Source organism: Terrapene carolina, unplaced genomic scaffold (assembly GCF_002925995.2).
Source record: "Terrapene carolina triunguis isolate 2854851 unplaced genomic scaffold, T_m_triunguis-2.0 Scaffold211, whole genome shotgun sequence".
NCBI lineage: Eukaryota > Metazoa > Chordata > Testudines > Emydidae > Terrapene > Terrapene triunguis.
Genome location: NW_020664562.1, coordinates 39,778,076 through 39,804,746, shown reverse-complemented (window position 1 = coordinate 39,804,746; position 26,671 = coordinate 39,778,076). Strand labels below are relative to the sequence as shown.

Below are 26,671 nucleotides of genomic sequence, written 5' to 3'. Positions count from 1 at the left end.
ATAGTCTCAGTCTAGAAGATAAGTATTCCAGATATAAAACTCACCATCATGATTAACACTCTTGTTGCTAGTGGCAGGAGAGAGACCATGGATCAATGTATGAATGTAGAGGAGGCCACTACAGAGCGCCACAGGCACCTTAGCAGGGCTGTATGGAGGAAGCTTGCACTGCCATTGCTTGCACAGCTCCTGTGACTACATAGAAAACTCTGGCAGCCAGTGCTGTCAACATGCTGCTAGGTTTCTAAAGTCAATTTTTATTCATGGTTTACAAGACACAAATATGAGTTAACTCATTTGCTATCAGCATTTAGCAAGTATTGTTCTTTCATAGTGTCTTTGTCATTAGCTTTGAGTTAAGTCATTAGTAAGAGAGGGTCTTCGTTAAACACTTTCTTTTCTTTTGAAAAGAAAAGTAAAATGCAGTCCAAAGATTTTAGACCAAAGCTATCCTCCCAAATTATACAGCTTATTTATTGCCAGGTAAATCTTTATTTTTTTAATAGCTTCAGACCACAGAAAGCAATTGTTATGGAAAGTTGTCTTCTGGCCATCACGTTGTGATGCATGGCTATTGGTGACAAACTATTCAGCTTGTCTGGAGGACTGCTTAGGTTTCTGTCTGATATGCCACTGTCACTGTGGTTTACATTGCTCTTCTCTTCCTGTACAATAGCTCCCTCTGCTTGAAAACATCAGCATAATTATAACCTAGAGCAGAATGAGACCCTTGTTTTGTATTTGCCGGATTGGTGATTTTTATACTAATTCTTCTTCTATGTTTCATTCACTGATGTTTAATCTATACAGATATTTGGCTTGCAGTGGGGGCAAGTGAGACACTGCAAAATAATAGTCCTGCCTTTTGACATCTTACCCAGACCAAGTCAATATAAAGAATTGTGCATGGACTCTGGCCTTTTCCATGTTAGCAACAGAACCAGAGCTGGTTGGTATATTTTCAACTAACTGAAATTTAATTGAAAAAAGCTGTCTCGTCAAGGCTGAAAAATTTTGGTTTTGATGAAGACTTCATCAAAAGGAGAGAGAGAAACTCGGACTATAGGCTGGTGGTTACAGTGCTTGCTTGGAACAAGGGAAACCTCAGGTTCAAGTCCCTTCTTTGCATCTATCAGTGATCTGGGATGAAAATCTCTGCAGATCAAGGATTTGAACCTGCCTCCCCCACATCCCAGGTCCTAATTGCCAGCTTCACACAGACTCTTTTCCCCACCACCCCTAGAAACTTTTTCTAGCATAATTTCTGACTTAGCTGTGCCAGCAAATCCCTAGTGTAAAAGCAGTTACACCAACTAAACTGTGCTTATGCTGGTATAGTGTAAGGGCTTGTCTACACTACAAAATTAAGTCAACTTTATCTAATTCGACCTCAAGCCCCCGAATTAATGAAGTCGATTGTGCGTGGCCACACCAGGCTCATTGTCTCGAGTGCGTCCTCAATAGCAGAGCCTGTATCAATGCACAAAGCAGTGCATCGTGGGTAGCAATCCCAAAGTGCAACTTGCCGCGGTGTGTTTTGGGAAGTTTGTGATGGGAACCTTGCGTCGACATCCCCTGATATACTGCTCCCTCCCTTATATCAATGACCAACAACCCAGTGGTTTTCGTGCTTTAAAACCACCGCGCGTATGCCATAACCCCAGAAGCATGGAGCCTGTTCAATTGTGCACTCTTGCTGTGAGCATCTCAAACACCTTGCGCCTTCTTCTGCAGTATTTCCAGAGCCGAAGTAGGGCCCACCGCATGGAACATAGTGATGTCCTGCAAGCAGCCCTGCTGCAAGCCATTGAAAACACTTCACAGTTGCTGCTGGCAGTCACAGAGCAGCTGCACCCTGTTGAGTGCCATTTCTGGTCCCCTGAAACAAGCACTGACTGGTGGGACCGCATCATTTTGCAGGTATGGGATGACGAGCAGTGGCCACAGAACTTTTGAATGCGGAAGGCCACCTTCCAGGAACTTAGTGCAGAGCTTTCCCCTGCTCTGCAGTTCAGCAACACAAAAATGAGAACTGCTCTGACAGTGGAGAAACAAGTGGCGATCGCTATTTGGAAGCTTGCAACGCCAGACACTTATTGGTCAGTCAGGAATCAATTTGGAGTAGGTAAATCAACCATGGGAGCTGCTGTGCTCCAAGTGTGCAGGGCTATTAATCGACTGCTGCTATGAAGGGTAGGGTGTCTGGGAAATGTGCAGGACATAGTGGATGGTTTTGCCATGATAGGGTTCCCTAATTGCAGTGGGGCGATAGATGGCACGCATATCCCCATCTTGGCACCAGACCACCTTGCCAAAGAGAACATAAACTGAAAGGGATACTTTGCAATGGTGTTGCAAGCGCTGGTGGATCACAGGGGGCATTTCACCGACATCAACGTAGAATGGTTGGGAAAGATTCATGACGTGCGCAGCCTTAGGATCTCGGGTCTGTTCAAAAACCTGCAATCTGGGACTTTCTTTCCAGACCACAAAATTAACATTGATGACGTTGAGATGCTATAGTTGTCTTGGGGGACCCAGCCAACCCCTTGCTCCCATGACTCTTGAAGCCATATACTGGCTGTCTGGACAGCAGTAAGGAACGGTTCAACTATAGGCTCAGCAAGTGCAGAATGGTGGTTGAATGTGCCTTTGGTCATTTGAAAGGGCACTGGAGAAATCTATTAACAAGGTTGGACCTTAGTGAGGAGAACATCCCCATGGTTATAGCAGCCTGCTGTGTGCTCCATAATATCTGGGAGGAAAAGGGAGACATTTTCCGCAGGGATGGGCAGTTGAGACAGATCGCGTGGCAGCCATTTTTGAGCAGCCAGACACCAGGGCAATAAGAAGAGCACAGCATATCTGCGAGGCTTTGAAAAGTCATTTCAATAATGAGTCACAGTAATGTGAGCTGCTTGTCTGCATTGTGCTTTCCCAAACCTTCACCTGGCTTGTCCCTGTAAAGCCAACCCCCTGCTCAAGCCCACTGCTTCTACTCAATAAAGTACATTTATTTCTCGAATCTATTTGCTTTATTTAAAGAAACATAAGTAAAGAGGGAGAACAGAAAGAAAAGGTAACTTTGGGGAAAAGGTTGTAAAGTTGGAACGGGAGAAGCGTTTTCGGCTGTGTAACATAACACCACATTCCAGACCATCAAAGGTCTGTAAATGGGCGCCTTCTGTTCCTTGTACCCTCCCCCCCCTCCCCCAGGTAAGTGAAAGGGATAATGGACTTTTTGCCCATGCCTCATGGAACACTTTGGGAAGGGTGATTCTGCACCAGGCGATGCTGTCTGTCTGTCCACCAGGGTCTGCAGAGGGACTCTACCCTCTTGCTTCTGTTCCTGCCGTTCAACCAGACGCCTCAACATGTTCGCTTGGTCTCTCATAATCTGAAGCATCTCATCCTGCGCCACACACTCTCACTCATTGGAAGCTTTCCTGCTCTCCATGTCCATGTCTAACTTCTTGGACAGTGAAATCCTCCATGCTCTCAGCTCTGTGTCAGAGGCATTCGTTATCTTGGTGAACATGTCCTCCTGTGTTCTTTCTCCTCCTTCTAATCACTGAAAGTCTGCTTTCAGGTGTTGATGACCTGCCAAAGGACACGTTTCCAGCTGTCAGTTGGGGGGGAGAAATGTAGGACCCATTGTACATGAATAAAATGTTTCCATAGCAAGGCCATTTTCATAAAAACAAAAAACAAAAAAAACCCTTATTACACTAGGTGCAAGCCATAACCTAATCAGAATCCGTAACCGTTCACCGTGCCATTTTGCTGCTCCAGCCATGATGAGTAATCCCCCGTCCCCCCCAGTGGGTCATGGTTGACTGCCCTTTTAATGACTTTTATGGCAGGCTCATGTCGGGAGCACAGGTAGCTAGTTGAACAATGGCCCTTCCCCATAGCACCACGGGAAGCTGTTTACAAACGGGGTCGGGGTGGGGGGGACGTTTACACACCCAAATTGCAGAATCTCTCGTGTGGCCCCAGTCCCCTATCAGCCACTTGCCGACCCATGCCGAACACAGTAAAGGCACATTAGCGGCTGTGTGGTTTGGCAATCCGGAATGTGGGAGGGTGGGGTGAGTCTACGTGCCCTTTTTTTCCGTGTAAGAGCACTTTTAATGAGAACTTCCCCCGTTTCCCCTAGGCGACCCTATGTGATATCAGTCTCCTGAGGGTAACAGAGGCAGAAAGGAAGGAGATGCTGCAAACATCTGGGTATAGACCCGGTCCTTATGCTGCTATGCTATGTACCACAATGATGCCAGCAGAATTAATTCAGGAGTTGCGTGGGAAAGTGTCCTACCATGGTGGAAGAAATAAGAGTGCCCTGCCCAGAAACCTTCTGCAAAGGATTGCAGAGTACCTCCATGAAAGTTTCCTAGAGATATCTATGGAGGATTCCCAGGCTATCCCAGTCCACATAAACAGTCTTTTCCAGAGGCCACCCTCTGCGTAGCTGGAGCGGTCTCTTGTAAGCAGAGAACCACACTACCTCGCTTTTTCTTCACAGTAAACATGCAATACCACTGAATTTGTTTAACTAGACTTTCATTATAACTGTATACTTGCCAGAGGTGCCTTCCTCAGCATCACGGTCAGACACCGTGATGTCCTGCGACCCACAGGGCTCCAGGGTTAAAATATTTCCTGGCTCTCAGGGAGAATAGAGCCACTGCTCGCCTGTCTCCCATTCTCCTCTTCCTCATCCATCATATCATCCTCCTTGTTGTCCCTAGACACTCACACCTGTGAGGTGTTCACGTTGCTTGTGGGGTGCTGGTAGGGTCACCCTTGAGAATCGCATGCAGCTTGTTGTAGAACCGGCATGTGTGGGGTTCAGCACCAGAACGACTGTTCACCTCCCTTGCCTTCTGGTATGTGGGGCAAAGTTCTTTTATTTTCACACGGCACTGCTGTGTGTCCCTCATGTAGCCCTTCTCCCCATTCCACGAGCGATCTTTGCATAGATGTCAGCGTTTCTTCTGCTGGATTGGAGCTCTGCCTGTACAGACTCCTCTCCCCACACAGCGATGAGATCCACCACCTCCTGTGCAGACCAGGCTGGAGCGTGTTTGGGGCGTGTAGTCTCCATGATCAGCTGTGCTCCAGTTGGCACACTCTCAATGCTGATCAACCAGGAAATGGGAAATCAAAAGTTCATGGGGCTTTAGCAGGGGATGGGCTTTTCCTGTGTACCTGGCTGCAGTGCAGCAGAGTTGAGAATGATCTCCAGAGCGGTCACAGATGAGCATTGTGGGACACCACCTGGAGGCCAATTAAGTCAAATTACACAATGCTGCGTCTGCACTACCTCGCAGTTGGCCCATGAAAATGAAACTAAGTGCTACGCCGCTTGCAGAGGTGGATTACAGAAGTAGACATCAGAGGCGACTTAGGTCGACGTAAAGGACCCGGTAGTGTAGACACATACATTAACAGATCGACTTAAGGCAGCTTCCTTCAACCTAACTCTGTAGTGTAGACCAGGCCTAAGTCAGTTTGGGGAACCAGTGTAAACTATACTGGTATAAGAGCCGTTTTGCTAGTATAAGCTACAACACCTTTTGAAAGTTTCCACAAAACAGAATTGTCGTCCTCCGATCAGCTCTAATCAAACTGTCTTCACTGCGCTTCTGTTTAAACATGGCTTTGGTAGTAAGGGTGGGCAAAGCTTGCTGTGTCTGTTTACTAGGGGCAGGCAGTCTCCCAATTCTGGAGATCCTTCTTATTCCGCCTCTTTGTTTTTAGGGCATCTGATGGGTTCCCCCATTCCCCTCCTCTCTAGTGTCAGATGTAACTTGGGGGCATGTAATTGTTAAGTCTTTACATAATTTGAGAGGCTTGGCATTTTAAACAACCAAACAGCTGTGCATGTTCACACCTACATGCACACACAAATCTCTGTAGGAAGTTTTCTACCCCAAGACGACTTGTCAGAGGTGCACTGTGTAGGTCTGAGCACAAGTAACAGGACAGTCGAAGCATGCAGGCAACCATGCAGTGAGCTGTGCATCAGGGCCTGGAAAAGAGAGATTACTAGATCTGATTACCAGACCCAATTCATGCAGGGAAGGGACTGGTATAGGGAGTGAGTGTCCAGTATTTGGGAAGTGTCTAAAACGGAGTCAATCTTGGAGTTGGCTGAAATTAGCTTGTTTTACCTTAACCTGATTCAGCTTCAGGCCTTTTCCTTTTTTTCTCCTGAACTGATTTACTCCTCTCTAATTTCAGTCTTTTGCTGATGTTGCCCCATCCCCTTTAAAAAAAAAAAAAAAGCTAGTTAATTGTTTATTTGAAGGTGCTTTCTGTGTGTGTAACCAAATATGAATAAAAACAAAGTTAAAGGAACATTGTTTAGCTTGCAAAGTCAAACAGTCAAAAGTTAGGAAGTGCCATTTTTATGGTGGCCTGTGCAGTCTTAATTCTGCCCCCTTGTGCATCCATCCTGTGCACTGAATGAGCTGGGTCCTGTGGAAAACCAATATGTGCTCATGTAATTATACACACAATGCATGCACATAAGGGGTATTACAAGCACTAGAGAGAGAGCGAATGTGTGCCACAATCTTAAAATAAATTATGCCTAGTTTAACAATTATGAAAGGTGTTGCAGTGTATATTTTCTGCTACTATATAATGATTAAAATCTTTGGTCATTTTATCTTATTGGACTGAGGATGGATTTTCAAATGGGTAGACATTTCACGGAAGTGGTACATTAGACATAAACCAGAAGAAAAACAATTGAAAAATATTCCTAAAAGGAATAAGCAACTTTCAAACCAGTTTATGAATCAATGATCATGAAACATCTGTCCATCTGTGATCTTTCGTACTTTAAACTTTCCCATCTTTTCAAGCAGTCGTTTATCTTCATTAATAATCCTCTCCTGAAAACAATCCTATGTCTTGTTTTTTAGCACTGTAAGTGTCTTTCTGTTTATGTAAAGCACCGTGTAAATGTATAGTGCCCTATATTACAATAACATTGGTCTACAATTTTTGAGAAGTAGTGTGCTTCAGAGATAAAATGTGCTATTTATTATTTATTTTGATGTGCTGAATTCAAATATGACAATTAAAACAACTGATTGGCTACTGTTTCTAAGATATTTAAGTTTTTACATTTTATGTCGATGTATATTGTGTAGATAGTAGAGTTTTAATCATAAATTGTAAACCTAGGTCTTTTCATGTGTTTATGGTTGCTTTACATGATAATATTTCACCTGTCCTGTTTATGTAACACTTTATAAATCAGCAAAAGGGTTATATAAATAAAATTTATTATGAAACAAAAGGCAAAAAACTATTATGTACATAGTTTAGTCCTATTCAGTGTCTGCTCGGCGCTTCTTGGCTTGTCTCTTGTATTCATTAAATGGAGCATCTCTTGTCACTGTCCAGCAATAGTCTGCAAGCATTGATGGGCTCCATTTGCCCTGATAGCGTTTCTCCATTGTTGCAATGTCCTGGTGAAGTCGCTCTCCGTGCTCGTTGCTCACTGCTCCACAGTTCGGTGGAAAAAAATCTAGATGAGAGTGCAAAAAATATATCTTTAGTGACATGTTGCAACCAAGGCTTTTGTATGCCTTGAGGAGGTTTTCCACCAGCAACCTGTAGTTGGCTGCCTTGTTGTTTCCGAGAAAATTTATTGCCACTAACTGGAAGGCTTTCCATGCCGTCTTTTCCTTGCCACGCAGTGCATGGTCAAATGCATCATCTCGAAGAAGTTCACGAATCTGAGGACCAACAAAGACACCTTCCTTTATCTTAGCTTCACTTAACCGTGGAAATTTTCCACGGAGGTACTTGAAAGCTGCTTGTGTTTTGTCAATGGCCTTGACAAAGTTCTTCATCAGACCCAGCTTGATGTGTAAGGGTGGTAACAAAATCTTCCTTGATTCAGCAAGTGGTGGATGCTGAACACTTTTCCTCCCAGGCTTCAATGACTGTCGGAGTGGCCAATCTTTCTTAATGTAGTGGGAATCTCTTGCACGACTATCCCATTCGCAGAGAAAACAGCAGTACTTTGTGTATCCAGTCTGCAGACCAAGCAAGAGAGCAACAACCTTCAAATCGCCACAAAGCTGCCACTGATGTTGGTCATAGTTTCATGTTGTCATAGGTTTCCTTCATATGGACTGCATGACCAACTGGAATTGATGGCAAAACATTGCCATTATGCAGTAAAACAGCTTTAAGACTCGTCTTCGATGAATCAGTGAACAGGCTCCACTCATCTGGATCGTGAACGATGTTGAGGGCTGCCATCACACCATCGATGTTGTTGCAGGCTACAAGATCACCTTCCATGAAGAAGAAAGGGACAAGATCCTTTTGATGGTCACGGAACATGGAAACATCACCTGCCAGGAGATTCCACTGCTGTAGTCTGGAGCCTGACAGCTCTGCCTTACTCTTGGGTAGTTCCAAATCCCTGACAAGGTCATTCAGTTCACCTTGTGTTATGAGGTGTGGTTCAGAGGAGGAGGATGGGAGAAAATGTGGGTCCTGTGACATTGATGGTTCAGGACCAGAAGTTTCATCCTCTTCCTCTTCCTCGTCTGACTCAAGTGAGAGTGATTCTGGTGCATCAGGAACCGGCAGTCCTTCTCCGTGGGGTACTGGGCGTATAGCTGATGGAATGTTTGGATAATGCACAGTCCACTTATTCTTCTTTGACACACCTTTCCCAACTGGAGGCACCATGAAGAAGTAACAATTGCTGGTATGATCTGTTGGCTCTCTCCAAATCATTGGCACTGCAAAAGGCATAGATTTCCTTTTCCTGTTCAACCACTGGCGAAGATTTGTTGCACAAGTGTTGCAGAATATGTGTGGGGCCCACCTCTTGTCCTGATCTCCAATTTTGCAGCCAAAATAAAGGTGATAGGCTTTCTTAACCATAGTGGTTATACTGCGCTTTTGTGATGCAAAAGTCACTTCACCATAAACATAGCAGAAGTTATCTGCACTGTTCACACAAGAACGAGGCATCTCTGCTCACTTTGGCTAAACAGAAATGTGTCCCTTTGCAAAATCAAACACTGACAAATAAGAGAGCACGACACTGTATGATTTCTAGAGCTGATATAGGGCAATTTGTTCAGCAGAGTGATGTAAGTTTTGTTATGATTGCATCATCCATGACTTCTAGGAATAACATGATGCAATTCATATCATGTATGACGCAATACCAGCTTCAGATTGCATCATTCATTGTTTTGCCTAAAAAGCAAGTACTGTCCAAACCCAGTCATAGATTTATTCATAGATCCAGTCAAAGATGTATTTTAGTCATTTCTGGTTTAAATTGAGATCCCTTCCCTTTATAACTCACTTATCCTCTGCCATTCCCAAGTCAAGGGTCGTATATACTGACCCAATAGCATATCTTGAAAACTAGAGCCAATCAACAATTTTAAGCATCGTTTTCGTTCTCAGTGACCCAGAATTAGTAAAGTTTGACTACATTTATTTCAGAAGCATTTTGGCTGTAGAGCAGTGTAATCTGAGCAAATGTAACTGCTAAATCCTGAACACTTCTGTAAATTGTAAGGATTTTTTTTAATGTAACTTTTGTTGACATGAAGCCTTGAAAATCACGTGCATGGATATTGTCTGGCTTTTGGTCATAATAGGGCGGATTGGAGGGGTTGTGAAGGAGCCAGCGCTGCTTTTCCATCTGCAGCTTGGCCTGTCCCCTCCTCCACTTGAGAGAGCTGCTTTAGGAAGGCATAAATCAGCCTGCTCCAGAGCCTGGATTTGTTAATCTTCTGAGCATGGCCCATTTTCCCCCTCTCTCTGTCTTTCAGGCTGTTAGGGTGGTTATATTCATGGACCGTCCTTTTGTTGTGTGTGTTTCTAACCTATGGGATAGCCCCACAGCATAAGATTAGTTATTCTTTTGTACATTCAAAATAAATAACACAACGCATTTATTGAGTTTTGTTGGGGCTGCTTTTTCAGGATCCCCTAGATCCAACAAGAACGGCCATTGTGATCAGCTCTCTGGTAGCGGGTGGAGTAGCCGAACGCGGGGGTGAACTGTTACCAGGCGACCGCCTGGTTTTTGTAAATGAGAAATATTTGGACAATGCCACTCTAGCAGAGGCGGTAGAAGTGTTGAAATCTGTGCCCCCAGGTACTATTCGCCTTGGCATCTGCAAGCCTTTGGTGGTAAGGACTGATTTTTAATTTATTCTATGTTGTCACAACAGTGACACGTACGGATGTAACGTGAGCATAGTCCCCAATTCAACAAAGCACGTTGTTTAAGTCTGTCCCTATTCAAGACATCACCGAAGCAAACGCTTAACTTGAAATATGTGCTTAAGCCCCAATCAGTAGGACTTAAGCATGTGTTTGAAGTCAAGAACATAAGTACTGTCCTGAATAGGGATACTTTTTGGATTCGGGACCATACAGCAGACTTGAGAACACTGTTTCATTGTTCATTAATTAAGTTTATTTGTGTAGTGCCATATAATAAGACCCGAGGCCATGAAGTGCTTGCAGTATAAACAAACAAAGAAGCACTGAAAGAGTAATGTAACAAGACTTTTGGATTCTTTCCTTTTAAAAAAAAAAAAAAAAGTATATACTTGCCCATATCCTTATTTAGCTTCTTTCACCTTTGTCTCTTTTTAGGGCTGTCGACTAATCGCAGTTAACTCACGCAATTAACTCAAATTAATCGCGATTAATCACAGTTTTAATTGCACTGTTAAACAATAGAATACCAATTGAAATTTATTAAATATTGTGGATGTTTTTCTACATTTCAAATATATTGATTTCAATTACAACACAGAATACAAAGTGTACAGTGTTCACTTTATATTATTTTTATTACAAATATTTGCACTTGTAAAAATGACAAACAAAAAATAGTGTTTTTCAATTCACCTCATACAAGTACTGTAGTGTAATTTCTTTATCGTGAAAGTGCAACTTACAAACATAGATTTTTTTGTTTGTTACATAACTGCACTCAAAACCAAAACAATGTAAAACTTTAAGGCTACAAATCCACTCAGTCCTACTTCTTGTTCAGCCAATCACTAAGACAAACAAGTTTGATGCGAACGCCTGTTCTTACTTTCGGGTGACATTGTAAACAAGAAGTGGGCAGCATTACCTCCTGCAAATGTAAACAAACTTATTTGTCTGAGTGATTGGCTGAACAAGAAATAGGACTGAGTGGACTTGTAGGCACTAAAGTTTTACATTGTTTTATTTTTGAGTGCAGTTATTTTTTCAACATAATTCTACATTTGTAAGTTCAACTTTCATGATAAAGAGATTGCTCTACAGTATTCATATGAGGTGAATTGAAAAATGCTATTTCTTTTGTTATTGACAGTGCAAATATTTGTAATAAAATATAAAGTGAGCACTGTACACTTTGTATTCTGTGTTGTATTGAAATCAATATATTTGAAAAATGTAGAAAACATCCAAAAATATTTAAATAAATGGTATTCTATTATTCTTTAACAGTGCGATTAATCATGCGATTAATCAATTATTTTTTTAATCATGCGATTAATTATTAATTTTTAATTGCTTGACAGCCCTACTTTTTTACTTTATTTTTTATGTAAACCCATCTTTTTATCCTTTCAATTTATAGTAAAACAAATTCTGTTCTCCTTCCCCTTCCTCATTCTCTCCTTCTCCACGGTCACTTCCCCAGCAGCCCCACCTTTTTATTTATTTTAAGAATTTGGGGCTTTTTTGCTTTCCTGACAGTGTTTTTAATGCTGATGTATGTTTCAACTGCCTTTATAGGGAGAAAGCAAAGAGGAGGAGAACTTTTGCATTGTGGATCCCAGCACCATTGAAGACCACTCTGCATCTCCAGCACCAATAAATGATATTCATTCATCAATAATGCTCGAGGCACCACAGGTATTTGGCTGCTGTTTCATTTTATTTAAAAGAGATAAGAAGGAAATGAGGTTCTAAAAGCCCCCTTTCACCTCCCAGAAACAAGTGTCCTTCAGAAGAGATGTCAATCCAAGGTTCATTCTGACTGGTGGGAAAACATGAGTCTGGGATGAGCCTTGTATTCTGGTAAACAATCCCTCTCTAAAACAAATCCCAAGATTCAAGGCTTTTTGTGAGCTAATGCTGAATGTGTATGTGACACCTTGCTTACAGAGATACTGGGCTACCTTATTTACTAACCCGTTGCATTAAGATGCATTGTCTTACCTTGAATATGAAAGGTGATATGAAGTAAGAATGTTAGATCTACTGCTAATAACAATCAATTGTTGATTCAAGAAAAAAAGAATGGTATGTAAGCAGGATTTCTTTAGAAAAAGGCAGTCTGTTGTCCTAGGGTTGGGGTGCTAGCCTAGGATCTGGGAGTCCCAGCTCTGCCACAGACTTCAGGGACATGAGGGGCTGGAGTTTGATACCTTCACTTTGATACAGAAGCACCTTACTTCATATTTTGACTTCAGTGGGCTTCTCATGGAGTAATATACTACTTAATAGCAGTAAAGGGATTGGAATCTGGCCCTAGAGTGTCAAATTCTCCTGTAACACGTCTCTAGCTGTCACTGCTTGTAATGAACCTAGTGTGTGTAAAATAGTTTTGTTTTTGTTTTTGTTTTTGTTTTTAAACCCCCCCACCACCACCAAAACTGGTCTGTCACTCACCAGTGTTAGTTATTGCCTAAGCCCACCAATTTGCCTAATCGCTATAGTGTCAAGTTGGCACACTTCAAAGAAAGCAAGGGTAATGGCAGGCACCCTTTCTTGGATTAGTATTTCAGCTGTGAGATGAGTGGATTGATCTGACTCTGGAGGGTGAGATGTTGACCTTTTAATTAAAGGATTGTGTGGAATAAGCAAGGGATGCCTTCCTGTTTAAACTGATGGGGATAATGTACATGTTTGCATAGTGGGATGGCAGATAAATCCTCAGAATGTTTTGTTAGATTTATTTAGGCTTTTCCCTGCAGCTCTTAAAAAATACTGTCTAACAATTCCCATTCCCCAGCTTCCACCCAGACTTGCTTTTTCCTATAGTTCCAGGAATAGCCGCGCAGCTCCCAACTTTCATTTCTTTTATTGTTTTTAAAAAGTCATATCTATATTCATAAAAATGGTAAATCAGGGCAAGTTTCAAAGTTCCAGTTTAGCTGCTTCTACTAAAACATAAAAGCTAACGGATACTCATTTAAAAAACAGAACGGTGGTTGTAATTTTAAAATGTGCCTGACATAAAACACAACTGTAAGAGAGCTTGCAGGAAACATGATGTCAAATCTATACTCTGTAATGTTTTATGCAGGGTTTTAGAGATGAAACATTCTTTCAAGAAGAACTTGTCGATGAACCACTTCTGGATTTGGGAAGGCCATTTCAGCTAGCTCAGAATGAAACAGAACATAAGGAGTCCTGGGAAATGCATGAATTCCTTAAGGCTAAAATGGAGGAAATGGGTGAAGAGCGGGAAATGTTAGTGGATGAAGAGTATGATGTGGACCCGGATTATTTTACATATGCCTCATCACATGTAGAGGACACAACTCCACCTGCTGGGAAGAACCTGGTTTCTATTGGAGAATGGGCGAAGCAACTTGAGCCAACTAAAACACCAGATTTAAGATCCCTTATTAGCACAAATGCTAAGCAGTCCCCACATTACCTGTATGATGATGAAGAAACGGTAAGAAATGTTACCCTGGGTTTCAATCCTGCATCAGGATCAGCTAGTATGGCTCCCTTGTAACTGTACAGAGTCCTAGTGAAGTTGGTAGGAGACGAGCTAGCAGATACTGATGCAGGATTTGGACCTGTTTTCGATCATGATTTTTATACTCTTGTTTTTTATGGTTAGGTGGATTTTGACATAATTTAGACAAGATCTCTCAGTACATCGAGTAGATACCAATGGACATTATTCTCTTGCACATAACGCATTCTTAAAATCCCAGAACTAAAATGTATTTCCTTGCTGAATTTTGATCGCCATTTGGCAAATAATTTGCTATGTTGTTAACGCTGCAGAACTAATGATGGCTCCCTTTGTGACCCTTCTATCTTCATCTTTAATATAACTTGGCAGGTGTGTCTTCCATCATCTCTTATTGGCGCACAGGGAGATTCAAAGCTCTCTTTGCCATCTTCTAACTTCTGTCTCTTGTTTTTCTGCAGTGCTGCGGCACGTCAGTGAAACTGACTGTCATCCTGATGGCTTATCGCACCAGTGCAGAATGTTTTGAGGGCTGCCTGTGCTGCATTGTTAGCTCAAGCTATAACTCGAGCGTTGCCCCTAACCCAGCTGCTGTTCATGCACACACATCTCTAGCTCGAGTTCAGTGGTGCTTTAAATTCAAGCTTGCCAGCCTGTCAGGGGCATGGGTTGAGGCTCGCGTACCGCTGATGCTGGAGTTAGTAGAGCAGTGGGGACTACTGTGTGCTGCTAATCCAATCCCTCTGTGCGGCTCAATTATTTTGCAGTGGAACTGCTGTTACTTAAGCTACTCTAGTTCGAGAGAAGATAACTGATAACTTGAGCTAATGCGGAAATGAAGACAAGCCTTAGAGATCTGGATGTTTGTCAGTTCCACTGAGGGCAGCTGGTCTGTAAGACACTGAGTGGAGCAGTACATCAGGAAATGATGAGGGGAAAGAGATTGTGACAGACAGATAATACTGGGGAGGGGAGAGGAGGGAGGGAGACCGCATAAGGCTCAATGTGTGAATGAAAATTTTGCATCCTCTGCTACTCTGAGAATTTCTTTCCCCTCTGAGTTTGCTTTCTGTTCCTGCATCCCCCAGAAAAGAAAGTAACTAAACTGGTTTTCCGTGCACCTAGTTTGCCAATGCAAATCAATTTTACCCTCAGTTTCCAGATGAAGAAATTGAGGCAGAAATGTTAAGTGACTTGTTTAGGGCCACAGAGGTTTTAGCGGGGAATACAAGGTCAGGTCTTTCATCTCTTGTAGTCCTGTGCTCTCTATATAAAGATGCCAAAATGCAGCTTCTGGTGAATGTGATATTGATCTAAAACTGTTGTTATTCCACATAAGTGTCAGGTGAAAAACCCCTTGCTTCCTCTCTGGGTTGCAAAACAGGTAGATAGTATGAAGTTCATTTTATATTTTAATCACACCTGACATTGTTCACACTCATTGATGTTGCCTAAATGAGCAATTAATTTCATAATTATCCAAAAAAAATTAAAGCAAGTTACTAAAATGTGAATGTTTGCTGTAAAATCAATGTTTATGTCAAATACTGCTATATGGGGCAATGCCAATGCTGTCTAATTTTTAACATCTCTTTTCTCCCCCATGAAGTATGAAGCCACAGCGGAGAACAACTGCCAAACAGCCATATTTGATGATATTGAAATGACTGAGTCAGTAGCAAAAAGCAAACTGGATTTAGGTTTGTAAAAGGCTTTTTTTTAATGCATTAATCTCATTTACAAAATTAACTTTCATTTTGCAATACAGTTTTGTTCATATCTTTCAAACGAGGTAGTATCCACAGTATGAATCATACTCACTTAAGACGATGGTCTGGCTTTGATGCCTTCCTTAAAAAGGACCTCCTCCAACTTCAAAATCCCATGTGTCTCTGAAAATATTTACCTACTTATTGTTACAAGTAACACTTAGTGACTGCAGCTGAAAGAGACCAGAGAAAATAATGCTATCTTTCTCAATTGTTGTTTTTAGCATGTCTGCTGTGTGCATTTGACTCTTGTGTTGTCAGTTTCCCCTATATAGTAAGGACTCCATTGGAACTACTTATACTCCGTAAGTGTTTGCAGGATTGGGCCCTAAATCAGTTTCCATTGTTGGTTGTGAAGGACCTTCACTACTGTTTGTTTGTTTTTTTTTTAAGAAAGTAATACTTTTTTTTAAAAAAATGATGGTAGAACCTCAAAAATGAAGCAAATTTTACTGCAAGTAAATCTTTATTCAGTTTTTATTTTTATTTTTGTTAACCTATATTTGGCAATATTGGAATCAATAAGAGGCATTAACAATTTATGATGGGGTGCTGTCTATCATATTTGTGCAATCTCTCACTCAGTGTTTGGATGGACAGAGTAGACCTTGCTCTCAGTCTGAGCCCCAAACTTTAAAGCTGGCAGGTGTAGTAGATCCAAGATGTTCCCTGGAGAATGGTCCCTGAAGGAGGACATCGTCCACCTGATCTCCAGTCATTGGGGCATGCCAACAGTGGACCTGTATGTAACACACAAAATGCAAAGTTCACCAGTTCTGCAGCAGGTATCCAGCTCAGAAAGCTGCAGCTCATGATGTGATCACCACCCTGCCTAGCCTACGTGTTCCCTTTGGTTTCTCTTATCTTCTGAATGTAGTCCTAGATGGGCGTCCGCTGATCTTCAGACTTCTGGAGTGTCCTCAAATGCTCTGGTCTGCAAATCTGACCTTGACCAGGGGAGCAAGTTTGGGAGGAACTGGTTGAGAATTTGAAAGTGGAAGGCAGCTTAGGTGAAAATGATCATGAAATGCTAGCGCTCATATTTCTAAGGAATGGTAGGAGGGAAAACAGCACAATAAAGATAATGGATTTTAAGAAGGCAGGCTTTAGCCAACTCAGGGAGTTGGTAGGTAACATACCATGGAAAGCAAGTCTAAGGGGAAAAACAGTTCAAGAGAGTTGGTAGCTTTTCAAAGAGACATTATTAAGGGTACAAGAGCATAGGAAAGAAAGGAAGTATGGCCAGAGACCACCCTGGCTTAACCAGGAGACCTTCAGTGATCTGAAACTCAAAAAAAGAGTCCTACAAAAGTGGAAACTAGGTCTAATTACAAAGAATGAATATAAACAAATAACACAAGTATGTCAGGACAAAATTAGAAAGGCCAAGGCACAAAATGAGACTATCTAGAAACATAAAGAGTAACAAGAAGTATTCTACAAATACATTAGAAGCAAGAGGAAGACCAAGGACAAGGTAGGCTGATTACTCAATGAGAGAGGGAAGACAATAACAGAAAATGTGGAAATGGCAGACGTGCTAAATGACCTGCCCCCACCCCCCCCAAAAAAGGTTAGTAGCGAATTGATGTCTAACATAGCGAATGCCAGTGAAAATGAGATAGGATCAGAGGCTAAAATAGGGAAAGAACAAGTTAAAAATTACTTAGATGAGTTAGATGTCTTCAAGTCACCAGGACCTGATGAAATACATTCTAGAGTACTGAAGGAGCTGACTGAGGAGATATCTGAGCCGTTAGCGATTATCTTTGAAAAGTCATGGAAGATGGGAGAGATTCCAGAGGACCGGAAAAGGGCAAACACAGTGCCCATATGTAAAAAAGGGAAATAAGGACAACCTGGATAATTACAGTCCAGTCAGCTTAACTTCAGTACCTGGAAAGATAATGGAGCAATTAATTTAAGCAATCAATTTGCAAACACCTAGAAGATAATAAGGTGATAAGTAACAGTCAGCATGGATTTGTCAAGAACAAATCATGTCAAACCAACCTGATAACTATTTTTGACAGGGTAACAAGCCCTGTGGATGGGGGGGAAGTGGTAGATGTGGTATATCTTGACTTTAGTAAGGCTTCGGATACTGTCTTGCATGACCTTCTCATAAACAAACACAACCTAGATGGAGCTACTATAAGGTGGGTGCATAACTGGTTTGAAAACCGTTCCCAGAGAGTAGTTATCGATTCACAGTCAAGCTGGAATGGCGCATTGAGTGGGGTCCCACAGAGATGAATTCGGCATCCAGTTCGGTTCAATATCTTCATCAATGATTTAGATAATGGCATAGAGCAGCGGTTCTCAAACAGTGGGTCGGGACCCCAAAGTGGGTCGCAACCTCATTTCAATGGGGTCGCCAGTGCCACCATTAGACTTTCTGGGACCTGGGGCTCAAGCTGAAGCCGGAGTTCCATCCCCACCCGGGGCGACTGGGCTTGGGCTCTGCCCCACTCCCCTTCCCTGGGGCGGTGGGGCTTGGGCAGAGCACCCTTTTCCCCCCCCCCCCCCACCCCCCCGGTCATAAAGTAATTTTGTTGTCAGATGGGGGTTGTGGTGCAATGAAGTTTGAGAACCTCTGGCATAGAGAGTACACTTCTAAAGTTTGCGAACACCACCAAACTGGCAGGGGTCGCGAATGCTTTGGAGGATAGGATTAAAATTCAAAATGATCTGGGCAAACTGGAGAAATGGTCTGAAGTAAATAGGATGAATTTCAATAAGGACAAATGCAAAGTACTCCACTTAGGAAGGAACAGTCAGTTGCACACATACAAAATGGGAAATGATTGTCTAGGAAGGAATACTGGGGTCATAATGGATCACAAACTAAATATGAGTGAACAGTACACTGTTGCAAAAAAATCAACATCAATTTGGGATGTATTAGTAGGAGTGTTGTAAGCAAGACACAAGAAGAAATTCTTCTGCTCTACTCTGTGCTGATTAGACTCAGCTGGAGTATTGTGGCCAGTTCTGGAGGCCACATTTCAGGAAAGATGTGGACAAATTTGGAGAGAGTCCAGAGTAAAGCAACAAAAATGATTAAAGGTCTAGAAAACATGACCTATAAGGGAAGGTTGAAAAAATTGGGTTTGTTTAGTCTGAAGAAGAGAAGACTAAGAGGGGACACGATAACAGTTTTCAAGTACATGAAAGGTTATTACAAGGAGGAAGGAGAAAAAAATGTTCTCCTTAACCAATGAGGATAGGACAAGAAGCTTAAATTGTAGCAAGGGCGGTTTAAGTTGGACATTCAGAAAAACTTCCTAACTGTGAGGGTAGTTAAGCACTGGAATAAATTGCACAGTGAGGTTGTGGAATCTCCATCATTGGAGATTTTTAAGAGCAGGTTAGATAAACACCTGTCAAGGATGGTCTAGATAATACTTAGTCCTGCCATGAATACAGGGGTCTGGACTAGATGCCCTCAAGAGGTCTCTTCCAGTCCTATGATTCCCTATATGGGTGGAGTTCCCTAATCAGGGACCAGTTGGTGCTCTCTTTAGATGATGAATGAACAGAAGGGTAAATTATAACAATGTGATGGACACCACTGGTAGGGCTTAATATTTTACAGGCAGTTTCCATTATGCCACCATGTCAGGACAAGAGTAGTAGTGAACACCCTGAAAAGCCCAAGGTGCTCCCTAAAAAAGCATTTAAATAGCATTTTCTTAATAATTTAATCTTTGGGACTGGGCTGGTGACATTTGAATTATTTTCACCACTATTCCATGATTTGTGATGTCTCTGCAAGGCCAAAATCATGATTTTCCTTAAAATTGATGGTAAAATACTGTTCTGTCTACTCTCAGTGGAAGTAATTTATTGGTCAGTCTGGGAAAACACTCAGTGGCTGGGTGAGGGAGATTGATTTTTTGTTTTGTTTTTGTTATGCCACCCCCCTCTTTCCAGCAGAGAGAACTCTGTGGACAGACTCTTGCTCTTACACAGAGCCTATGGAATGAAAAATGAATGACCTCTCCCTTGATTTCAGTCGGATTCCAGGCAGGCACAGGCATCTGTCTGCACAGTTCTCTTTGTAGGATGGAGGCCTGTATTTGCTATTTCTAAGCACACTTCTCAGTGTATCCTATTACAAGGAGCATCTCTCATTTCAGTCCCCTAGCATTCTCTGTTGTCTCTGAAAATTATTTACACCAGAAATGCAGAATTGCTGAACTGAGATTATATTATTTATGCAGCAGGAGTGAGTCCCCAGCAGCATTTTAAGTTTTCTTCATGAATGGTTGTTCTGTGTCCCTCTTTATGAGTCTTAGTTAAAGAATATTTAGATAAGTTAATGTATTCAAGTCAGCAGGCCTGATGAAATTCAGGGTACTTAAGGAAATAGCTGAAGCAATCTTTCAACCTTTAGCAATTATCTTCGAGAACTCCAGGAGATGGGTGAGGTCCCAGAGGTCTGAAGAAGGGCAAAGATAGTATTGGTCTTTAAAAATAGAACAAAGAGGACCTAGGGAGTTGTTATAGACCAGTCAGCCTAACTTTGATACCTGGAAAAATACTGGAACAAATTATTTAATCATCAATTTGTATGCATCTAGAGCCGTGGTTCCCAAACTTGTTCCGCCACTTGTGCAAGGAAAGCTCCTGGCGGGCCGGGCAGGTTTGTTTACCTGCCGCATCTGCAGGTTTGGCCGATCGCGGCTCCCAGTGGCTGCGGTTTGCTGCTCCAGGCCAATGGGAGCTGCTGGAAGTGGCGGCCAGTACGTCCCTCAGCCCGCGCCACTTCAAGCAGCTCCCATTGGCCTGGAACAGCGAACCGTGGCCCCTGGGAGCCGCGATCAGCTGAAACTGCGGACGTGGCAGGTAAACAGCCCGGCCTGCCAGGGGCTTTCCCTGCACAAGCGGCGGAACAAGTTTGGGAACCACTGATCTAGAGGATAATAGGATTATAAGGAATAGCCATTGTGAATTTGTCAAGAACAAATCATGCGAAACCAACCTAATTTCTTTCTTTGACAAGGTTACTGGCCTAGTGGATAAGGGGGGAGCTGTAGATATGCTATATCTTGATTTTAATAAGGCTTTTGACACATTTCCACGTGATATTCTCATAAACAAACTAAGGAAACGTCATCCAGATGAAATTGCTGTAGGTGGTGCACAACGGATGGAAAGACCATACTTAGAGTAGTTATTTATGATTTGGCTATCAAACTGGGAGGACATATTTAGTGGGGTCAGACAGTGGACAGTCCTGGGCCTGGTATTAATTCAGTATTTTCATTAGTGACTTGGATAATGGAGGCGAGATTATTCTTATAAAGCTTGCGATGATGCTAAACCAGGAGTGGTTGCAAGCACTTTTGAGGACAGGATTAGCATTCAAAACTATGGGGACAAATTAGAGAATTGTTCTGAAATTAACAAGATGATATTCAATAAAGGCAAGTGCAAAGTACTTCACTTAAGAAGGAAAAATCAAATGCACATCTACAAAATGGAGAATAACTGGCTAGGCAGTAGTATTGCTGAACAGGATCTGAGGGTTCTAGTGGATCACAATTTGAATATGAGCCAACAATGTGATGCAGTTGTGAAAAAGGATATTATTCTTAACAGGAGTGTCATATATAAGGCACAGGGTAATTGTCCCACTTCACTCGTCACTGGGGAGGCATCAGCTGGAATTCTGTGTCCAATTTTGGGTGCCATACTTTTGGAAAGATGTGAATAAATTGGAGAGAGTCAAGAGGAGAGTTTAAAAAAAAAAAAAAAAAAAAAGGGGGGGGGGGGGGTAAAAGGTTTACAAAACCTGACGGGTGAGGAAAGGTTAAAATAACTAGGCATGTTTAGCCTTGAGAAAAGAAGATTGAAGTGGGACCTGATAATAGCTTTCAAATATGCTAAGGGCTATTATAAAGAGAACAGTGATCAGTTGTTCTTTATGTCCACTGAAGGTAGGAGAAGTAGTAATGGGCTTAATCTGCATCAAGGGAGATTAGGTTAGATATTAGGAAAAACTTTTGAACTATAAAGGGTAATTAAACTCTGGAAGAGGCTTCCAAGGGAGGTTGTGGAATTCCCATCATTGGAGGTTTTTAAGAACAGGTTAGAAAAACACCCGTCAGGGATGTTGCAAGTTTACTTGGTCCCGCCTAAATGCTGGGAGGCTTGATTTGATGGTCTCTCCAGGTCCCTTCCAGCCCTACATTTCTATGATTCAAGTCACACATTACATCTCACATTTGGGCCTCGGTTGGTTGAGAAGTATGCTTCCAAGTATAGTAGTTTCTAGACACTGTTAATAGTCAAAAGGACAATAGATATAGAGACATTTACATCTAGCTATTTTACCATTCAGGTACGAGGCTTCAGAACGACTCAAAAAGACGTAGGTTAGTTGACCTTGAAGCAGCTGAAAGGGATGAACAAAAGATGGAGGATTACATTCTTTCCAGGAACCAGGAAACTGGGAGAGCTGTCACTCCTGCTCAGCCTGCAGCAGTGTTGTCCAGGTATGGAGGAAGTACATGATTTACACTTAGCTCTTTTCTATTTTCCTCTTGCTTTAAGTTAGCTGATTAGTAGAGCAGAAAGTTTTGATGAACTAAATGTAACTTTAATCCATAGAAGTCAAATCTTTGACCCTGGCACAAGCTAGAATAAACTGAATTTTGCAGATGATCTCTGCAGTAACCAAATGGCCTGAACCCTCACCACCCAGGCTGCAGAGCACTAACAGAACTGTATCACCTTGGCTACAGCCCCTGCACTTTCCCTTGGTAGAGGTTTTGGCCAGTGAATCTGTCTCATCAGACCTGTTGATCATGTCTTCAGCCTTTCCCTGACCTGCCTCTAACCAGGGCCGGCTCCAGGCACCAGCCCGGCAAGCAGGTGCTTGGGGCGGCACGTCCAAGTATTCAGCGGCAATTCGGCGGACGGTCCCTCACTCCCGCTTGGAGCGAAGGACCTCCCTCCGAATTGCCGCCGCAGATCGCGATCGCTGCTTTTTTGGGGGCTGCTTGGGGCGGCCAAAACCCTGGAGCCGGCCCTGCCTCTAACCTTCCCTCTGAGGTGTCGCAATGAAATATGCTGCAATGCATGTGGCGATGTGGAGTCTTTGCCCCACCTTTCACCATTCTGCTCCCCTTTTGTAGTGTAACTGGCAGTTTGGACCCTCTGCGCCTGCAGAGAATGTGTGGAGAGGGCTCTCGTTCTGTGGGAGCACCTACCAGTGCTGCTTTCTAGTGGGGACATGCAAGTGGAGTCTCCTGTTGGGGAAGCCTGGGCTATTCTTTGAATAGATAAATCACATGTGGTATAGCAATATAATTAACATCCCGGTCTCGGGGACAGAATGGCATGCTCAGGATCTGCTCACATTACCTCTCATTTGGCTTTAGGAAGAATTTGACTTGCCAGTAGACTAGACTGCCTTTTGTGGCTTGCAGTGCACAATTCATGTCATTGATAGCATATTAGCAAATGTTTATTGCCTAGAGAGACCTGTAGAACCAGTAATAAGATGCACAAGTTTAATACATAAAAGTTTTTAAATTTGCTTTCCCCCCATCTTATCTGGCTTATGTCGCAACCTTAACTGTGTTTGAACCTTAATATATATATATATATATAAATAAAAGTAGGGGTATCTAGTCTCCTATATAGCATTTTTGATTTAAACATGAATATGCTAGAATGTATTATGTGCTATGGCAGAAGTGTCAACGCCTGTGTGAGTATGTGTGGAATGGAACATGTTTTTTTTTTTTTCCCAATTAGTGAATTACCTGAGCGAGAAGAAGGAGAAGGAGAAGAAACTCCAAACTTCAGTCATTGGGGACCATCCCGAATGTATGTTGATATAATTACATTCTTTCTTTTTGCTTAGGAAACATTTGACGCCTTGGGGGCTCCAGGAGTTATTACACTCCTTACTGTAGACTTTTCTTACACATGTGACTGTTTTCATGGCCTTTTATTTTAGAGTGCTCTAGAATAGCGTTAAGGTAGTTAGATGCTCTGGGCTTTATTAAATACTGTAAACGCTAACAGATGTTCAGTGGAGAAGGTTTATATATTCTGTGTATACGACTAATTTTAGAAAGCTGCCAGCTTTGTGTTGCAGTTGAGCTGAAAGTTCTCGTTCACCTCTTCGCTACTGGTTTGAAATGTTACACATCAGAATTCTGCTGTCAGGTACATGGGTTACTCTGCTAATCTTAGGGTACGTCTATACTTACCTCCGGGTCCGGCGGTAAGCAGTCGATCTTCTGGGATCGATTTATCGCGTCTTGCCTAGATGCGATAAATCGATCCCGGATCGATCCCGGAAGTGCTCGCCGTAGACGCCAGTACTCCTACTCCGCAAGAGGAGTACGTGGAGTCGACGGGGGAGCCTGCCTGCCGCGTCTGGACCTGCGGTAAGTTCGAACTAAGGTACTTCGACTTCAGCTACGTTATTAACGTAGCTGAAGTTGCGTATCTTAGTTCGAAGTGGGGGGTTAGTGTGGACCAGGCCTTAGTGGCATAACTCTGAATTAATATAAAATTTGGTCCAATAGTGTTTGAATTTCAAACTACCGAAAAATATGTCTAATCTACATACTAGATAGCAAAGTGAAATAATTCCTTTGATATCTCTCTGTCCAGTCTGTGTATGTTATATATCTTTCACAAAACAAAGGCCATCTGTCAGTTAAGGAGGCCTTGTCAAAGTTATTTCACTTTGTTTTGAGAGACAAATTTGAAGAGGGAGTGGGGAAACAGAGATAAAGCAATTTAAAATACAATTGACAGTATTGTGTAATTCTGAACTATTTGCATAATGTTGTTGCATGACAACACTTTTATTATCAGAACAGTTTATTTTATTTCTGACATTGAAATACAGTGGAAATTGTGAATACGTTAATATTTACCTTGAGAAAGGTAACTGCCATCCAGATAAATTTATATGCCATTTGATCAGATGAGTTTTCTCTTACAGAAAGAATTGGTTACTTTAGCTTCATTTTTGTATCTTCTTAAACACATTGGCTGCCTGCAGTACAAACGTCATGTAAAAAGGTGTGATTCAGGGTTAGGCATAATACAAACCTAAAACTTCAGCTCAAGTAGGAGCCTATTATATATGACCTCTGATACATGGCAAACAACTTTAAGATATTTTCAGGAATCCTTTTTGACCTCTCACTAGTATGTTCAGCAACCTGAATATCAATTGACGTTTTCTGTATTGAAACACTTAATATTAACAAATTAGTATCGCCAGGTTGGTTCAAGCTGTTCTCAGTAGGAGCCCACCACTCTAGAATTTGATTTGAATCATAGAACTCAACTGTGTTTATCTCGGTACCTATTTTTTACACAGACTTTCTCTGAAGGGAAAGGTCATAGGAGGGGAAGCAAGTTGGTTTGGTGGCAGAGTTTTGTTGTTATATTTGTTCACTGATGAGCTCACCTGGACTAGCAACAGGTGCTTCTTTTAAAGATTATTGCTAGTAAATTGATGAAACCTGAAAAACTATGTTATAGATTTTTGGAATATTAAATATTATATATTTAAATCTGTTAATAGTTATAAAATTATATGGTACTGCTTGCATTTTACAGTGTTGAAATCTTCAGAGAGCCTCACATGTCTCTTGGAATCAGTATTGTTGGTGGGCAAACTATTATAAAGCGCCTAAAGAATGGAGAGGAACTTAAAGGTATCTTTATCAAACAAGTCTTGGAAGACAGCCCAGCTGGAAGAACAAAAGCCCTAAAAACTGGGGATAAAATACTTGAGGTAAATGCAGATAAATTTCCTTTTCATGCTTTAAAAAGAGAGCATAGCTTCAGAGAGCTGTCTAGAAAAAAAAATGTGGAATTAAGCATTGAATATATTGTGAATTTGATTTCACTCCTCAGCGTGCATTGTTCTATCGCTTTTAAAAAGGTCTTGACTATCGATTGCTTCTGTTAACATCCTATTGTACTATTTCAGAGAAGTTAAATAGGCACTGATTTTAAAAGTGGTGTTTTATGAAATAAAACAAATAGAAATCCTGCTTTTCTCACCATTTTTCATGAGCCATTCAATTGAAGAATGTAAGTTATTCTGGAATAGTTGCATGATTTGAGTGGTTCATTCTTCATGCAAAGTTTTGTGGCATTTTTAGCAGGTGTTCAGTGTACAAGCTAGTTATATATTACTTGTGGAGTCCCTCATGTTAGCAGTTGCCTCATTCTTTGAGAGGGGAGAGTAATTTTCATAGGTGCCATTATCACTGGACACCATGTTGCAATTTGTTGGATACCATGTTGTGGTTCTTCACTCTCCCCTGAAACTGCTGTGACAATGTGATTCACTAGGTTTGATATGCTGTCTTGTAGCTAGGTGGAGCATTGTGGGGCTTTTTCTCTGTAGTATTGCTAACCAGGACTGCTAATGGTCCCCTTTTGCCTTGGCCCTCTGGCCAGGTCATTTTTTGCCTCACCCCCTTCTGGGTAAACCACTGTTGTCTCCCAAGAGTCCCAGGACCTCACAACAGATTGACTGTCCATATCCAGGCCCAAAAATCCTCCCGGCCCTCTGTCTGAGGACTTCCCACTAATCTTCCCAGTGAGGCTATAGAGGAGCCCTGTCCCGCCTTCTGCTCAGGGTTCCAGTCCACGGACCCTTGTAACAAGCAGTTAAGGTCTGTCTGGTCAGATCTGTTGCTTGTTCCCTGGGCTACTTCCCACATTGGCTTGCCATCTCCACAGGGAACTCGTATTCTCAATGCAGTGTGGGCCCGGCCCCAGGGTTAAACTCTTAGTTCCAGTCCTCCAAAGCAATAAAGGAAATGCAACTAAATTAACAGGAATAAAGAGCAGCATCAGCTTCTCTTTCCTGTCAGGATCCTGGCCGTCTGTCCTATCGCTCTGAGATCGCAGGCAAACAAAGGTAACTTGACTCTCTGCTGTGCTCCTTTCTGGGAGCTGAGGATGAGAGGTCTGTCCACCTCTCTGCAGGCTGAGTCCCTCTCAGGGCCGGCTCCAGGCACCAGCTTACCAAGCAGGTCCTTGGGGCGGCCACTTCTGAGAGGGGTGGCACGTCCAGCTGTTTGGCGGCAGTTCGGCGGACGGTGCCTCACTCCTGCTTGGAGCGAAGGACCTCCCGCCGAATTGCTGCCGCAGATCGCGATCCCGATCG

General features: G+C 42.3%; 1 protein-coding gene across 1 annotated transcript in view; it reads left to right on the top strand.

Moving 5' to 3' along the window:
* LOC112115930 (inaD-like protein) overlaps nt 1-26,671 on the top strand; it is a 206,818-nt gene that overhangs the window by 64,091 nt on the left and 116,056 nt on the right. The window contains exons 18-24 of the mRNA XM_024213156.2: nt 9,988-10,197; nt 11,812-11,931; nt 13,328-13,705; nt 15,342-15,432; nt 21,851-22,004; nt 23,272-23,343; nt 25,105-25,282. Of these exons, the coding sequence (XP_024068924.2) occupies nt 9,988-10,197; nt 11,812-11,931; nt 13,328-13,705; nt 15,342-15,432; nt 21,851-22,004; nt 23,272-23,343; nt 25,105-25,282 (1,203 nt within the window). The remainder of the gene's footprint in view (nt 1-9,987; nt 10,198-11,811; nt 11,932-13,327; nt 13,706-15,341; nt 15,433-21,850; nt 22,005-23,271; nt 23,344-25,104; nt 25,283-26,671) is intronic.